Source organism: Asterias amurensis, chromosome 16, assembly GCF_032118995.1.
Source record: "Asterias amurensis chromosome 16, ASM3211899v1".
NCBI classification, from domain to species: domain Eukaryota; kingdom Metazoa; phylum Echinodermata; class Asteroidea; order Forcipulatida; family Asteriidae; genus Asterias; species Asterias amurensis.
Window position 1 is genome coordinate 1,672,090 of NC_092663.1, and position 17,188 is coordinate 1,689,277.

Genomic DNA, 17,188 nt, shown 5'->3' on the forward strand with positions numbered 1-17,188 from the left:
TTACTAGTTAATAAAACAATAATTTGGTTCAATAAAAGTTTAAAAACGTGTTTTTTTATTGTGCTGTAGTCGTTTAAACAACAGTATTTTGGTATCGATACTGATTCACCTATCTTGTAAAATTGAAAGCAACAGAGGGCGCAATTCTTACTATCCTTTTCTGTGTTTAAAGTTTTGCAAAACCGGGCAGTGCCGCAAAGTTGTGGCAGGAGATCCTGTGTTCAGACTTGTTTAGCGCCCTCTTTTGAATCATCACTCTCCGGGCCATTTTTAATTCCCCATAAACCTCCAGTGCTATCAGCTGACTGCTTTATTAACTGTAAAGAATATAATTTTTATGTTGGTTTGGGTAGGCCTACTGCATATATCACTAGCTTTTTGTGTTTTTGTGTTTAAAGTGATGTGACATGTTGAAACTGCACACATAAGTGAGGCACAAGGGGCGGGCGTGTTTATTGTGTTGGCTGTTTACTGTATCAAATGAGTGCAGACCGTAAGCCCCCACACCGGCCTCTATTTGGATACACCGATCAAAGAGTACGGACATACTCTATGATGCACATGCACTAATTGATTAAAAAAGAAATGGCTGAAGACACCTTGGTGAAACAATGGTTTATAAAGTCAAAACAAACAATCCCACAGTGATGCATTGCGTCCTCCCCCTGCATTTTACTCTACCCCCACTGTGCGCTAAAACATGGAGGGAAATCCTTCATCCAGAACTCAAGCCTTTGTACTCGGTAATTACGTGAACTCACGGGGGTTAACGTGAATAACCCTCTCCAAAAACTTCTTCGTATTCATGATGCTTACAAAAGCCACTGATGTATAGCAACAAAGAGGGGATAAAACCCTGTCATGGCCACAATTCAATCTGCTCAAAGGCCGGGGAGTTGACCAGAAATCTGCACTATACAAGGAGTTGAAGGACTAATTTAGCAAGATGGCGTCGAATCGCTCCAGTTTTCTTCTACCAGTTGTTGTTTTATTACTTGCTGGAGTGGGGAATTTGATGTCCATATCGTATACAAATGCAGGTAAGGAACAACTTTTATTAATCCAGTTATGTTAAGAGTTTTGCCCAAAGAAGACTTATAGAGTTCACAGAGCTTGTATTGTATTTATATTTTCTAAGCCAACGTAATTTTGTACTGTTTGGTTGCGACTTTCGCCAACTCATTGGCATACCAACCAACTAATAACAAAGTTCATGAATTCTACCCATAGATATAGAGTTATTGTACATAACCACATTTGTATCTTACACATCTTTAATTGTTGGATAACATGTTCTTCTTTTCCCCTTCTTATGACTCCTTTAAGTTTGAAGTAGTTTCATGTTTTTAAAGGAGTTGACGAAGTTCCTGTTGCTGTTCACAAAAATGTTTTTTTTTTTTCGGCATGTTAACAGGCCTCTTGTTTCACACCTACAATATAATTGTGTTAACCGCCTTGGCGTCTTTTAGGCGAATTTTTGCGCCATATGAATACTGTTTATTATTTTTTAATTAATGTCTAATATTATTAATATCATTTTTTTTGCAATTGTATCCAGTAACTACGCCACAGCCACGAGAGATTCAGTATTATGGGACGGAGCGAGTCGGCACCATGGTAGCAGTGATCATGGCGTTTGTTATCGTACCATTGGGAGTCTTTGGCTTCATTATGATACTTATCTGTAACATGTAAGTATAGCTTAGTGTTTAAATTAATTAGTGGACAAGTCCTGCAGTCATGTGTTTTTCATTTGAATAAAAATAATTGCTTAGATGCAAACTTTAATCGGGGATAAGGAATAATAATTTTTGTTTTACCTGTTTTTTACACCGACATGTATTAGCAGCATATAGGCCTACTTAGTAAGGTCGTCGTGGGTTCGAATCGAAACCCCATCTGAGTAAAACCTGTGATTTTCACATTTAAATTGATTTGGTAATATAGTGTAATGTCCACAAAGATAAAAATGAGAAAACTTCTCTTCTACAATAAGTCATTGTTCAAATAAAGACACTGCTCTGGTCTTTAGAACAATTATGCGTATCCACATCTGGGATTAGTGAACATTTTGAGCAACCACAACCATATTGGTCATGCAAATTTCATCACTCAAGGAACAAGAGCACCCTACTCTATTATTATAGATTTTGTTCATATTTCAAACAATTATTTTCTTCTCCATATCATGGGATGAAATTCGGCCAAACCCACTCACTAAAACAACAGTACATCTCTTGTGTGTTAAACACAAATTACTGTTTGGTATGGTGCCTCAATCATCATAGGAAGTGAAAACAACCAAACTTGTGATGAGAGATACATGTACATCAAATGATCTTCATTGGGATTTGAACCCAAGACCCCTGACTCTCCGGGCAGATGCTCTACCAACTGAACTATGATGCACTATACACACCCTCAGGTTTCCCATCACACTTTACGATACGTGTTAGTTATAGTCAATAATGATTTAATTATTCGATTAATCTTACAGAATAATCTACTGCAAGAAATCCCGCCAAGCCAAGACTCCATCCTCCGAAACGAAGCCACCATTCGACGATGACATACCAGATGAAGTCAAACAATGGAGTGATACGAGCGACACAGAGGACGAGAAAGAAATCTCAACTTTCTACATGTTTATGGAAACGAAAAATGACACACCTGACATTTTGTCGCCAGCACATATTTAAATTCTTTCCCCATCGATCAACATAATTTTACATATTTTGGTAATAATTGTACGTATTATAGTAATGATTTTATCAAATGGTGTGCTAGAATGCGGTACTATCTAACAGAAATGAAATGGTTAAAGATCACTGCCCAATAGCAGAAAATCTCCCCTTCTATGTTTGTTGAAACAAAAAATGACACAGCTGACATTTTGTCACCAGCAAATAATATTTTAAACCTCAATATTCGTATGTCATATTATTTGGTAATAATTTTATCAAAAAAGTTAACTAAGAAATGAAATGGTTTAAGATCAGTGCCCAATGTCAAAGAGCTGAACAATTTCCTGCTAAGCGAAAATTAGCAAGATCAGTAACAATACATGTTCAGTACAAGTTAGATAACATTTTGGGCAGCAGGCCTATCCTTATTCTTGTATTAAAGCATAATTTTGAGTTTTGTTTGGATTAGGGTGTAAATAAGGGTGTAGCCCAGACATGTTGGGGGGGGGGCATAGCTTGTTAGAGGGGGTGCGAGCCTAGTTTACGATTTAGTCAGTAAAGGGGTGATCATGCCTCAATACAAAGGTTTAGGATAAAATAAACCAATAATTTTAAGGTTCTCACAGTTTAACCAATAAATGCAACTTTCAGCTGTGCCGTTTTGGAATATTTTTTATAATCACCATTTTAGCCAATAAACCTATGTATAAATAGTAAAAAGTAAATATTCACTTGTAGTGGTTTTAATCCTCTCAACCGTTGTAACCTTTTTAAAAATACATATTTTTTACCAAATATTAACAATGCAATAACAGTAATGTTTTGAATGTACTGGCGTGGGTCATTAACTTTTTTTTAATACATTTTTACTGTAATAAACACGTGCTCTGTGAAACTTCTTTGACATTCTTCGGGTCTTTTTGAATAAAAATATCGGCAAGACAACTACTTAGAAGTTCAACGTACATTGTTCGTTCCTATTCATGAATGGTCTCTACTTTCACATCATCGTCATAATGTCAGAGTTAAAAGGCAACACTTTTTTTTTTTTTTTTTTTTTTTTTTTTTTTGGGGGGGGGGGGTTGCAGCAGTTCTTGTCAAGTCTCATGACAAAATTGGAATAAATGCAACCAGTCTTGTCGCATTGTTCATCTGTAACGCGCCCTATCAACTGGTAGACCATACACACCTATTTGACTGAATCGGTGAACCATTATCAGTTTTATACAATACTACCATTGTGTTTAATAACTGTCCGTGTCAAGCACAAAAAAAAGTGAAACTGCGACTTGGAGAATGGGATCGCGAAACAGTTCGAGGTCCACTCCCGTAGCGTGAAGCTAGAGGGTTCACATCGACGTGAGGACCCGTTGGAAAGATGGATAGCTCTTGGTGTTGTCGCTTGCTGCTGGTGGTTGTAACACTTACTGGAGTTCTGAATGATCTTGGATCATGGATGGTTACAGGTGCGTCTCAATTTTTGTGTAATTTTATGAGTAAAAGCCTACTTTGAATATTGTGTTTAGTGTTTAAATTGTCCATGTCTTGATGCGTTTTGTCAAGAAATCAACATTGCTTTGCCCGTGTCCAGTGCCATTATTGTCTTTTAATGGCACTGGACACTATTGGTCAAAGACCAGTATCCTCACTTGGTGTAGTATCCCAAAATATGCAGACAAGAACATTAATTGTTTTTAATTTTGATTTTCAAAACGCTTGCCCGGCGACCCATTGGGGCCTATAATGTCCCGGAAATCAACCCCACTATCTGCGTCCCCATAATTTTTAAATCAGAAGTTTTCGATTAGAAAACTTGTGTAAACATTTTTTTTGGCACCTGTTTTATTCTTCTCCATCGTAGCTTACGAACCGGTGGTTCCACCACAGCAGACCCCCCGACCAATGCCTTATCAGTACACTGGTATCAACAGAGCAGGAACAGGCGTAGCCTTGGTTCTAGGCTGTTTAATCGTCCCAGCTGGACTCATTGGCTTTCTAGTCTTGGTCATCCACAAATGGTAAGTGTTTGTTTGGTGTCAACTTTTATAACGTTTATGGTAAGCAAAACCAAATTCCAATAGCAACTGTTTACTCGCTGCTTGCGTCATAATGATTTAATATCGTTTCTGAAATTACAGTTCTATATACATCGACAGTAAAGTTGAATAGTTTGAGTTGGATATTTGACATTCACGTTATGTTTGTAAGCAACATCGATATTCGCTATACACACATTATTTATCTGAATGTTCAATTCAATAACTAACTTTACTGTCATCTCTATATCCATTCATTCTCAGCCATGGGTAAATAGCTTCACCTTTATTTGAAATCCCCCTCTTAAAAATGATGTCATGTTTTAAAAGATGTAAGAAGTTTGATTTTTTTTATTTGTAGTGTCACTGTCTGCAGAGAAATGAGAAAATCAAAGACCAAGGACGCACCAATCTTCAAAGATCCAAGTGAAAGAGTCAAGTGGCAGTCAGCAATGTTGCTGTATATAGATGACAAGTCTGAAAAAGCGGGAAAGAGTGACGAGGACATCGGCTTTGAAGAGACAACTATGTGAAGGGCGCCACCAAATTACTTTAACTCTTGAGCCACAGAGGGCGCCAGAGGAGCAGCGGATAGTAATTAGGGCAATTGACGAAACATTATTGTAAAGAATGTAAGTTGGGTTTCGGGACATTTTGAGAAAGTTTTTTTCTAAGTCATCAATTATCTTTCATTAAAAGCAAGATTTTTGTTGCTGATATTCTTTATATATTTAAGAGGGCGACATTATCAAAGTATTTATTATAAACATATTTATTGTGTTCTATTTGAGGTAAAGTTTGTTCACCCCAGTGCATTTACTTAATATTTTGCTGAATGATTATTGTTTTCCATTATATGGTGCTTAACTGAGAATAATAAAAAACCCATTGTGTTTACTGAAATTATGGAAGACAACTGTTTGCATTATTTTACTCTCTGTTTGATTCATGAATTCAAATACATATCTTTACAATTCGCATTTCAAAAGGGCTCGTGCTTAATTTTGTGCAAAGAACATTTTTATATGTCTGAGTCTTCTAATCTGTGAGTAAATACTAAAACTAACAGCACGAGATCTATCCGCTATAGTATCTTATTGATCCTTTGCATTGGCTGCCTGCCATCTTTGGTGTCATACAATGAATAGGAGACGTGTACGCCCTGCATGCGCACTACTCTCAACCAATGATAGCTCGGCATTGACCTCAGTGAGGTGACTGTTTGGGGCGTATGGTGACGTCATATACGAGGGGACTATCGCGACACCGTGAGGGCTTTCCTTAATGGTGTCACCAACACCCACCTTCCCTCTGTTTTTAAATGTGTTATTACCTTCCCTCAATCTAAACTACATCTTAAAGCTACACGATGCGATCTTATATCACTCTTGTCGTGCCAATGTTTTAGTCTTGTCAATTCTAAAGCTTCGATGACCGACAGGCTCCCCACGCTGTCCCCGGACACATCCGTTGCCTCCGGGTACAGAAACACGCAAGCTTCTCCTAAAGGCCGTAGAATCGCATCTAGACAGAAGGCCGTCAGCAACTACCACTCCAGTCGCTCTCGCTTCGTACACACCATAGGATAAGCTTATAGATTTCTTATAGGTGGGAGGAGTATCGCCCCTCATCTTAACCAAACATTCACTCTAGAGGCTTCAAGTGAGTAAATACTTGATGTAATACTACAAATGGTGTTGTGCGCACGTTCTCTCTTTACCCTGACATTTAAAACCGGCTGCTGCAATATTAATGACGGGTATGAGCAGGTGTTTTGGGTACGAGGTTATCATCAGTCATTGAAAAACATGGTGTGTCTGTAGCTAGTCTGTCACTGGTTGGGAGTCTAGCAAGATACATGTACTGTATCTGCGAAATAAATTACTGTTCGTTGAGCTCTTTTTTCTTCGTACATTATTATCTCATAATTAAAGTTAAAGATTTGCATCGGAGAAGATGAAGATTACCCCCTTTGTATACTGATCTGTGCCATTTTCAATCGAACAACCATCTTGTCCACTCGAACCAGAACCAATGTACCCAAAGGGGTTCATAAACAGGACCTTTTCTCAGACTAATGTTATTTCTTACATAATACTTAGTAAATATGTTGCATATGGCTAAAGATGTATACAATGTACATGAATACCCAGTATACATGCATGTCATTCATACCCAACCATAAATGTATGAACCAATTTACAGAATAATGTTATTTGTTACATATTTATATAGTAAATCTTTTGCATCTTATGGCCGAATACCCAACCGTGAAGATGTTGGTTTGAACTAGCCTAGGTTGGAGTGCAGTGGCACTGAATGACGTCCTACCAGGGCTAGGTTTGAACCAATGTACATGAACAGGGGCATGAAAGAAATTTTTTCAAAGAATCAATGTTATTTCTTCTACCTACTGCATCTAGTTATGACTTGGATGTTTCACTCCGTATCCCAATGCATGTCATTAATACCCAACCGTAAATACATTTTAATCAATCCAATAGCATAACTCGATAGCGAACTTCATCAGATTGACCTTATTTTTGTGTGTCCGTCATGCAATTTTTATTACTCATTATAATGGGTAAATCAATTACCCCATAAACACAATGAGGTTCTAGTGTGATGGCAACCGTCTATACAGGGTAATTTATCAACACAATTGCCTGATACAGACACGAAATAGATAAGTTTGGTTTTTCATTGAGGCGTACACATTGAGTCTATTTTATAGCTTATAAGTAAACTCATCATTAGAATTGGTCAGAACGAAAAGCCTTGCACATAGAGACGCAGCAGAGTTGCCCTGTTATATGCAAACAAAATGTTTGAATTTTTTTTCTTACACCAAAGCTCAACTTTGTGTTAGGTTGTTTAAGAATTATCTGATCATCAGTAAGTGTATGCACAGCAAAAACAGATCCGCAATGCTCGGTGGGTCTAAAACGACTGCATGACCGACAAAGGGTCACCTGCTTCAATACGAAAGAAGTTAAAACAATGTTTTTAATTGGATCCCTAATCGTTATAGCAAAAACCATCTCTCACCAGGTCTTGAAAATTGCAGCAATTATGTCCTGAATAGCCGGTCAGAATGAGAGGCTATAGCGGTCAGTTACTTTTAACTCAATTAGATATGACTTGCTGCAGTCTACCACCACTAAGAATTTATGCTGAAGAGAGCTTATGGATTAAGCTAAATGATACAATTCTCGCTGCCGTTTTAGTTCTGCTGAGAGTCTTTACAAATCCATTTCAATTTCTAAGAGCTGGTTGAATTTTATAATGTTGCTTACCAATGTGTTTAGCAAACATATGTGGGTACCAGTCTGAAATAGTAGGCCTACAGTGAAACTGTATTAATTTGAGAAAGTAACGTCACCTTTGCAAGCATAATTTTGTTGTGCTTAGCAGCTCTATGAAATTTTGCCCACTGTTGCCCCAAGATCGGACTTGCTCAACACACTATGGTGACGCCAGATAGTGCCCATTTCACCATTCAAATAGATCATTGCCCCTTTTAGATCCGCATACCGTGTGGTACCGTCTAGATGGTTCAAAAATACTACGAATTCACTTCCTTGTTTCTCCTCTGACAAGTAAGTAACCCAAACACTCTCCAAACATGCCCAAGATAATGATTTTATGTAAAACAAAATGTTGTCTTTGAGTAAATATCCTACAGGAGGAAGAACAGGAGCAAGGAAGAGGAAAACCCCACTTGAAATCAGTTCCCCTTGTACCGGATTTCCTTACCCTATCGAAAATTCCTTCAGGACAATTTATAATTATCTCCCAGTTGTGAAAGCTCCCGACGCAAATAATGACGTTACTATCGAAAAAGGTTTCTGAAATTGTTTTAACAGGTCGATCTAGGCTACCAGAGACGTGCGTAACCCTGGAGGAGGATAGGGTGACCTGTTTTTATTTGATTACAGACCTGTTTTTCTTTCATTTTTAAACCTTTTTTAAATTTACTTTCAGGTGTTTTCACCTTTAGATTACAGGTTTTTCAGTGTAGACTAAATTTTACTGGAAACGTTTCGGTCTTTTTGAAATGTACAACTATAATTTGGTTTAGTCTTTAGCCGTCAAATAGTCAATTAAGTTACCGTGTTTATTGTGGGTTGTGTTAAAAAAAATGATAAAATAGGCAAAACTTTAAACTAGACATGTTCTCAAGCTCCCTCACCGTATACCACTACATTGAAAAAAATACTTCACCTTAGGTCATTCATGATTTCACCAATGCCGTACTTTATCTTGATTCTATATAATATACTAACCACAAAAGGAAAGGACTCTCCCATCTCCATCAATATGCCAGTACTTCACCTCGAGTCTTATACAGTGGCCATTGGTCATTCGTGAGTTCACCAAGCTCGTACGTACTTTATCTTGATTCAAAGAGAGTAACCACAAAAGGAATATCACTGTCTCCAGCATTTCCAGTGCAGCACCGGTAGTATGGTATTGTGTCTAAGACTGCACCTAGGACGGTATTGAGTCTAAAGGCCCGGTCACACAGGCCCCGATAACGAGAACGAAAACGAGAACGATACAAATGCACGCCCTCGATTGGTTGAATGAGCGTGGGCGTATTCTGCGTGGAGCAATTCAACCAATCGCGAGCGTGCATTTATATCGTTATCGTTTTCGTTCTCGTTATCGGGGCCTGTGTGACCGGGCCTTTTGACAGGGAAGCAACCATTGGTCATTCTTGATTTAAAAAAAGCCGTACCTTCTCTTGAATCAAAGAGAGTAGCCATAATTTATGAGCGGCACTCTATCAATATCAGTGCTGCACGTAGTCCGATATTTGGTCTGAGACAGTAAAACAAACATTGAATTCTTGATTCAAAGAGAGTTATCATAAAAGGAACAGCACCGTACACAATCTAGTGGTGCGCATATAATGAGTCTACGGGCTATGCCATACGAGGCATCTACAGGCAACCAGTTCCAGCCAATCTCAAATGAATGTTCTCATAATTTTCTTGGGAATCGTAAGACATTCCTCCAAGTTGCCTTTAAGAGTTGCCTCGTGTGACAAGACCCTAATATATTAAATCAACCACTGCTAACTTTCGACTTCATCAATGCTGTACTTGATCTCCTGCATGTTAAACTAGCCCTCACCTCCATCCGTACCTGAACAATTTGAAAGTATTGACATTTTCAAGAGTTGATCGTATAACTTTCTCCCGAGACCTATTTTGCATTGTGCCTGTGCAAGTAACCGAAAATTATACACGCTGACAGTACTCGAGTAGCCCTCGTAACTTCGCCTATGCAGTCTTGGATAATTCCGCTACACTAGATTTACATGAGGATACGGTAGAGACGGACTGACGGGAAAGTGGAACCGTTTGGGAGCCTAATTTTCCCCGGCCATATTTTGCTAAATTAATCAACCCTGTCAACGCTTTGCTATTTGGTCCGAACCACCAGTGATGATAAATGCCTACACTGAGTTTATCAAATGGTCACGTTGTTTTTCTTTCTTCTTATAACAGAAACTGTGCCTGAGAAATTGTACGAACATTTGAGCGTATGTTGCAGCAGACAGACATTCCACTGGCTCACCCACCGTTAGTGAACGTTGATTAACTGCCTCACTGTATGAAGCTACGCCCACTGATTAATGTTACAAGTGGTCGACCAGTCGCAGTCAGTTGTAATTTTGAAGCCGTCATTTTCCGGAAAAACTGCATGCGGAGTTCCCTTCTTGATGATTTAAAGGTAGGTTTCTGTCACTTGTTTGTTTGTCTGTTTGTTGGATGTTTGTTTGTTTGTTTGTTTGGGGTGTTTTTTTGTTCGCCATACAAACAATGGTTTAACGTAATGTGGTTATGAGTTGTACAATATCACGAAATTATTGTGATTCAGCCTAGACATATACTATTGTCCTTGTGCGCAGTGGCTAGCTTGTGTAATAAAATGCAAGTCATGCGGCCTTACCACTGGACCACATTAGGTTGGTAATTTCTGTCTTCAAACATTCAAAACAAAACAAGAAAAACAAATATTATAGAAACCCAAAACTAAATGTTGGCAACTACTTTGAGCTCAACCATGCAAAATAGAAAAAGTGTTTTTTATCTTGCACTTCTGCACTGAGCAACACATTTGTATTTTCTTCCCAAACTGAAGTTAGTGATACAGTATAAACTGTTTCTAAAAGTCAAACAAGTGTTGACATATAAATCGAATATTGTAGATGCAGGTATTTTCTCTGCCAGATAAAACTATTTTACAATATCGGAAGTGTGACTTATGAATGTAAATTTTAAAGATAGTAACACGGAACAACACTATCCAGCCTACTGAACCTACGTCAATATCTGGACCTACATAAAGAAATTAAGGGAAAATTATCAGGTGTTACAGGCATTTCAATTCATGCCACTTGGTGATGTTTATCTGAGCTGTATTTTAAGTTCGTATTCTTCGATTCGTTAACGTAGTTGATTGTGTAAACCATTAATTATGGAATTAATTTTCACATTAGTGTATGATACTACGTCCCACCCAAGGTCTATGAACAAAGGCGTGGCTATGTGTTGACTTAGCATGCTATCGTATTGCATTGACAAACACAAACCATGTATGGCCATGTTTAGACTTCAACCTAGTCGATTGTTCAGCAAGATCCTTGCGATTCGTCAATAACCCGCAGAGTGTGAAATGAAAATACGGGTAGCTTCCGCTCAATGTAAACAATAGCCCCTGTTCCCACTTCAGTAGGAGGACTCTTTGCCAGTCTAACCAATCAATACAACTGCATTAAAATCATCTGCTTCGCTTCTTCGCAACAGCAGAAAAAGAAGCGCCCCTTACGGAAATAAAAAAAGCACTTAGAATTATTTACTTAATCATTAGCTTTACATCCCTACTGGAACAGATTTCTATAATCGTAGAATTTTTCCGCACCATTTACTGATGGAAGTATAACCCATTGTATTAACCCATCGATGGATAATGACATTGTGAATGTCTGAAGAGTGCAATATGCATTGCATAATTATTTGAGAGTTTTTTTTAAGTGATTTCGTCGAGGTCGTTGCGCGGGAAGGTGCCCCGCGGAACGCAGCGCGATGACCGCCCACCAAGTCACGGATTCTCGGACATGAATTCCCTGTCGTTAAAGGCACTGGACGCTATTGGTATTTTTAACTCAATACTATCATACAAACTTACTTGGTAACGAGCAAAAGAGAGGTGTTGATTAGTATACAACATTATGTGAAACGACTCACTCTGGAATAACGTAGTTTTTGAGAAAGAGGTATAGTTTCACACTAAAATAAAGCTTTTCACACTAAAATAAAGCTTTTCGCACTAACACAAACAAATAAGTCCCTTTATAGACGCGTTAAAGATCATGCAGCAGCGTTGACAAATAAATGTTTTGAAAAAACCTTCTTGTTTGCCGGTCATAGTTTGTAGAGTGAACCTATATACTCCAAGACTCACATGTAAAAATTAATTCCCATAGCAATTGTTTTCGGAAGAGAAAGTTATTATCGAGAATTTGACTTGTTATTTTTACGCTACGCTTTTAAAACAAACTTTCGATATTAAATTGAAACTGACTATTAAACACAATATTTGGACAAAATGTTATAATATTTAATAATATTTATTCGGGCAATCACATTTACAAGCACATGTACATACATTGAAAATATTTAAGAAAACAAAGTAAAACAACAGTGGGGTGCCCAGGAGAGCATCAAGTTAAAAAAATAACTATCGCCAAAAGGCGTATGTCTGCAACCTTTCCCACTCATTTGAATCTGTTTCTGACACCAATTTTGTTTTAAGTATTTATTTACGGTGCGCCTTTAAAAGGACCGGCAGAAACCAATCATGATTGTGTCGAAGGTGCAAGTTTTACACATTGCACGAGAGGGAACGTCGCGCCATCTCCTGTAAAAGCAACTATGAAATTAATACCAATACATTAATGTTCTCTATTTGTTGCTGGTTCTCAAAAATGTAGTATTTCTTTGTTGTGCACCTTTATAAGGACAGGGAAAGTGAGAGAATGTGCCGAGGGACACGAAATTCACACAGATGGGATGGATCGTAGTGCTTTGTCTCCGTTGTATAAATAGTAATAACGAATACAAATTCTCGCAACTGTTCTAGATGTTTCTCAAAAAGCAATGGGCATTACATTCAACTGAAACTTTCCTGTGAGTTACACCATCTTGAAATGTATCAAAGGTGGTCTATGTTTGAATGATGTTTCTTTTCTGATTGTTTGGTAACTTTGGTTACAAATATATACGTCTGCAAAAAACAAACGATGACACCTTCAACTGTATCAGTGGTTGATTTCTTTGCTTGAATGATGTTTCTTTTTTGGTTGAATGGTCAGTTATCCACCTCTTTGCTCCCTCTTTTCTCCAAGTTACCACGATCTGATGCCGTTTATCTTTTGAGAGTAAATTCTGATCTAGATTAATGGATGTTATTTCAGGACAGACGATGACATTTTGTTACCTTCAACTGTATCAATGGTTGGTTTCTTTGTTTGGATGGTCAGTTCTCCACCTCTTTGCTCCCTGTCTCCTCCAAGTTACCATGATCTGATGCCGTTTATTTTTTGAGAGTAAATTCTGATCCAGAGTAAAGGATGTTATTTCAGGACACTCGGTCGTCTATACGTTAACGAGATTACTCCAAATCGCCAGAGAGAGAGGCTCGACCGTCTGTCCCCGTCAATAAGTCCCCTCAAGTCAACTCCCTCGATACCCAAAGAGTTTTCGCACCATTGCTTCCCCTCTTGAAGTTTTCGTTAAAGGCACTGTATGCACAGTATTGGTAATAACTTAAAATAGCATAACAAACTTACTTGGTAAGAGAAGTTGATAGTGTAAAACATTGTGAGGAACAACTCCCTCTTAAGTAACGTAGCATTTTAGACAGACGTAATTTCTGACTCAAATAGTAAAAGACTTCATGCATGAAGCCTTTTTTTTATAGACATCGTACAGCACAGGGCAACAAGGGCGTTTTTTCTTTAATTTTTCTCTTGTTTAATCCGTGCACGTAATCGTTACTGGTTAACAAAACAGGATCAAGTTATTTGATAAAAGTTTTACTTTCACTTGTTATAAATCAGTTGTGGCTTACAAAAATAAAATAACAATGACAGATTTATAGAAACGAAAGTCAAGGTTCACACTCTAACCACTATATAAATATGCTGCAATGTAAAAAGATTTTTTTTTATAATCATAGATTCTTGTTTGCCATTTGCTTTCCAAATTCACCAGAAAAATTTGCACCGTGACAGAGCAATGCATGCGCTATGGCCCCAGTCTTTGCTGAAAACATGGATGCTGGGATGCACCAATTCCGTGTAATATCACGTTTTGTTATAGCCCAAACAACAACTATGTAAATAAATTTTGTTATGCACTTAATGAAATTGAAAGTGTAATTTTACCTCCGGTCTAAAGAGAGAGAGAGAGAGAGAGAAAGAGAGAGTTAAGAGAAACAAAAATACATTGAAACCTTTCAGTATATACCTCTTGGCGCCATTTTGTTTTTGTGTTCAAATCAAACTTTTTTTCCCAGCAGAGCCCCACATGCTTTGAAAAGTTATTTTCTGCCTGTAGGTTTTAAAAGCTTATTTCTTCAAAAATTAAAGAGACGAAAAGAAACTCGTCGAAAACAACTTTTGTTTTCTGAAGGGGATATGAAGACGCAATGAATTAATCTTTGTTTTTATGACATCGCACTTAAGAACTCGGGGGTAACAAATTAACTTAAACCGCTTCCCCGAATCTACTTAAACTCAAGAGAAATGGCATGAATGGATATTGCCAAATCAGAAATAATGAAAATCTGCGCGAAGGATAGATTAAATAAAGTGATTAATTGCTACCGATCTAAATGGCAAGATTTCTGGATGATGGTGGCCGTTTCTAATGGCTTTCAGTCTCCTTTTCTCTATGGCCAAAGTACGGATGTACAAGTGGTTTGGTTGTGTCAATATACTCCAACCAAGATGTTGACAAAACATGAGATCGCCAATATTAGGCTAGATAGTTCGGTTGGTAGAGCACCGGCATGTGAACATGAAGGTTGCTTTACTTTGAATAGTATTCCCGTTGAAACGCAAGATGGTAAATAAACTCGTTTTAAAGGCAGTAATTGGTAATTGTCAAAGACTAGCCTTCACAGTTGGTGTATCTCAACATATATGCATAAAATAACTAACCTGTGAACATTTGAGCTCAATCGGTCATCAAAGTTGCGAGATAATAATGAAAGATGAAAACACCCATGTCACACGAATTTGTGTGCGTTTAGATGGTTGATTTCGAGATCTCAAGTTCTAAATCTGAGGTCTCGAAATCATATTCGTGGAAAATTACTTCTTTCTCGGAAACTATGGCACTTCAGAGGGGGCTGTTTCTCACAATGTTTTATACGATCAACATCTCCCCATTACTCGTCACCAAGTAAGGGTTTATGCTAATAATTATTTTGAGTAATTACCAATAGTGTCCACTGCCTTTAATCTGTACACTGTTGATATTGTTTATACATTATTTTACCAAATGCTACACGTTAAATTGTACCTTGTGCAACAAAATGTTCACAAATTTCAATTTCATGATTGTTGTTTATTCTCATAAAAGAAGGTATCAAAGTTCACACACTAGAAACTACGTGTTAGGAATTGTTCCGGATTGCGTGACAATTACATTGCCTCACCCGTTTCTACCTTTTAAAATTTTGTATCTTAATTCGGATTCCTAAACGGGTCTGGTCCCGTGGCCATAAATTTAGGGGCGTTTTAGTGCATTTCCTTTTCACCATCGTCTTCAATACATGAACTTGAAATAATGGGTTGAAACAAAACAAAACAAAAACAAAACAATACAATAAATAATTCCCAGTCCTATCGTAAAAGCAGCTTGTTTGTGTTTAGTAAAGTTATTGCTTTGAAAGTTCAAAGTACGTTTGTCATCCCACAAAGTTTGGTTACAAAATACATGCATCCCCATAGAGGGCGCTACAATTACAAATAAGCAATTTGACACGTCATAGCAAATATCAGAATCACACCACAGCAGTACATCTTTATAGAGATGAATTCTGACATTTAAATGGCTTTCTCAGATACATCAGAAACAAACCTTTCTGCTTTTAACACACATACATAAATCCTATAATGGACTGGAGTAAAGAAATTGACAGAGATAGGCCTTTGACGTGTTAGGAGGAACCACTAATGGAGAATTCTCTTCTCACACTGTGATGTATCACCCATACTGCGCATACATTCTTGACACCAATAATCAGTCTTTCTTAAAGGTGTTCAACTGAATAACTAATGTAGACAGGTGACACTGTTTGTTAGTGAAAATTCATGATGTTTTGGCAACGCTTCAAGTAATGTTTCGAACATAGGAAAGCTATGTTGTAAAATTCCCAGTTAGGAAATTGTAAAAGGTGGGGTTCACTTGACCCGTTTGGGTCAACTCTGTGACCCGTTTGGTTCAATCAATGGTGTTTGAAGCTTTTCTTGGTATGAAGAATAAACATGGTTGTACCCTCACGTTTACTATACATTGATAATAGTTACTTTTGTGATATTTCCCATACTTGCTTTAGACCGTGCAGTTACATAAGTATTCAACTATTTTGTGAAACCTTTTATTTTAAGCTCAAGTTCTGGTGTTTCTGATCAGCAGAGTTTGGGTTTGAGTCCAAGTCGTGACATCTGTGGCCTTAAAGCAAGACCATGGTGCTGCGTCCTTTGGATGTGACGTAATGCTGTTGGGCCATGTAAGAACCAAATGCACTTTTCGAAAAGAGAAGGGGGTTCACCCGTCGGAGTTCCTGGTTTGATTGACTGTATATTGCACCACAGCCTCACTGCAAACAAAGTCCTTCATACCTTGCAGGAAAATACTGAATATTGAAGCTGCTTGAGTGGCGGATATAATGAGCGCTAATAAGAAGCCACTTTTGTTATCATCTAACAACAGAAACAAAATGGCGTAATTTAACGCGTCTTAACGCGAGAATACGTGTGAGTCTGTATGTCACGAGTTTACCAGACTCGAGTTGTTGGCGCTAAGTTCGTCTAGACTTGATTCCAATCCCCGACTGTAATAAACACACAATTTAGTCGACATGGGTAAAAAATCAGCATTGTGTTCGCACAAAATCACCCTTTTTATCACATTCAACGGTAAACTACCAAAAGTAAAAATAAAATCTGTTGATGTAGAAGTTCGTATTCTTCGATCAATGAACTTTGCAATAATTGGCAACACAATGCAGGAAGATAAATCAAGAGAAAATGCCAAACAATCATGATACTAAAGTATCCAACTCGATTCAGCATTCTTGCCCGTATGCTTCGTTTTTGAAAGGGCAAGGGCACCAAGGCATTTATCACACTTAAGCAGGTTTTTTTTACGAAAATTAAAACTC

General features: G+C 37.8%; 3 protein-coding genes across 4 annotated transcripts in view; all 3 read left to right on the forward strand.

The window, feature by feature from the left end:
* The first annotated feature begins 288 nt into the window (after positions 1-288).
* Positions 289-3,645, forward strand: LOC139948928 (uncharacterized). Its single transcript, XM_071947299.1, has 3 exons — positions 289-1,040; positions 1,559-1,691; positions 2,498-3,645. The coding sequence occupies exons 1-3, from the start codon at positions 947-949 to the stop codon at positions 2,697-2,699; spliced, it is 429 nt and encodes a 142-aa protein (XP_071803400.1). The 5' UTR covers positions 289-946; the 3' UTR covers positions 2,700-3,645.
* Positions 3,646-3,981: 336 nt separating this feature from the next.
* Positions 3,982-6,905, forward strand: LOC139948906 (uncharacterized). The gene is made up of 3 exons (XM_071947269.1): positions 3,982-4,150; positions 4,546-4,702; positions 5,082-6,905. The coding sequence occupies exons 1-3, from the start codon at positions 4,063-4,065 to the stop codon at positions 5,251-5,253; spliced, it is 417 nt and encodes a 138-aa protein (XP_071803370.1). The 5' UTR covers positions 3,982-4,062; the 3' UTR covers positions 5,254-6,905.
* A 3,357-nt stretch (positions 6,906-10,262) lies between these two features.
* LOC139949281 (secretin receptor-like) overlaps positions 10,263-17,188 on the forward strand; it is a 163,032-nt gene continuing 156,106 nt past the window's right edge. Inside the window, exon 1 of one of the 2 annotated variants that reach the window (XM_071947690.1) lies at positions 10,263-10,462. The gene's annotated coding sequence lies outside the window, so the exon portion shown is untranslated. The remainder of the gene's footprint in view (positions 10,463-17,188) is intronic. The other variant, XM_071947689.1, reaches the window with a different exon arrangement.

Coding starts and splice junctions, on each gene's coding strand:
- LOC139948928 (XM_071947299.1), top strand. CDS start 947: ATGGCGTCGAATCGCTCCAGTTTTCTTCTACCAGTTGTTGTTTTATTA. Junction 1,041..1,558: donor CATATCGTATACAAATGCAG/GTAAGGAACAAC, acceptor AATTGTATCCAG/TAACTACGCCACAGCCACGA. Junction 1,692..2,497: donor ATGATACTTATCTGTAACAT/GTAAGTATAGCT, acceptor TTAATCTTACAG/AATAATCTACTGCAAGAAAT.
- LOC139948906 (XM_071947269.1), top strand. CDS start 4,063: ATGGATAGCTCTTGGTGTTGTCGCTTGCTGCTGGTGGTTGTAACACTT. Junction 4,151..4,545: donor TGGATCATGGATGGTTACAG/GTGCGTCTCAAT, acceptor TCTCCATCGTAG/CTTACGAACCGGTGGTTCCA. Junction 4,703..5,081: donor GTCTTGGTCATCCACAAATG/GTAAGTGTTTGT, acceptor TTTTATTTGTAG/TGTCACTGTCTGCAGAGAAA.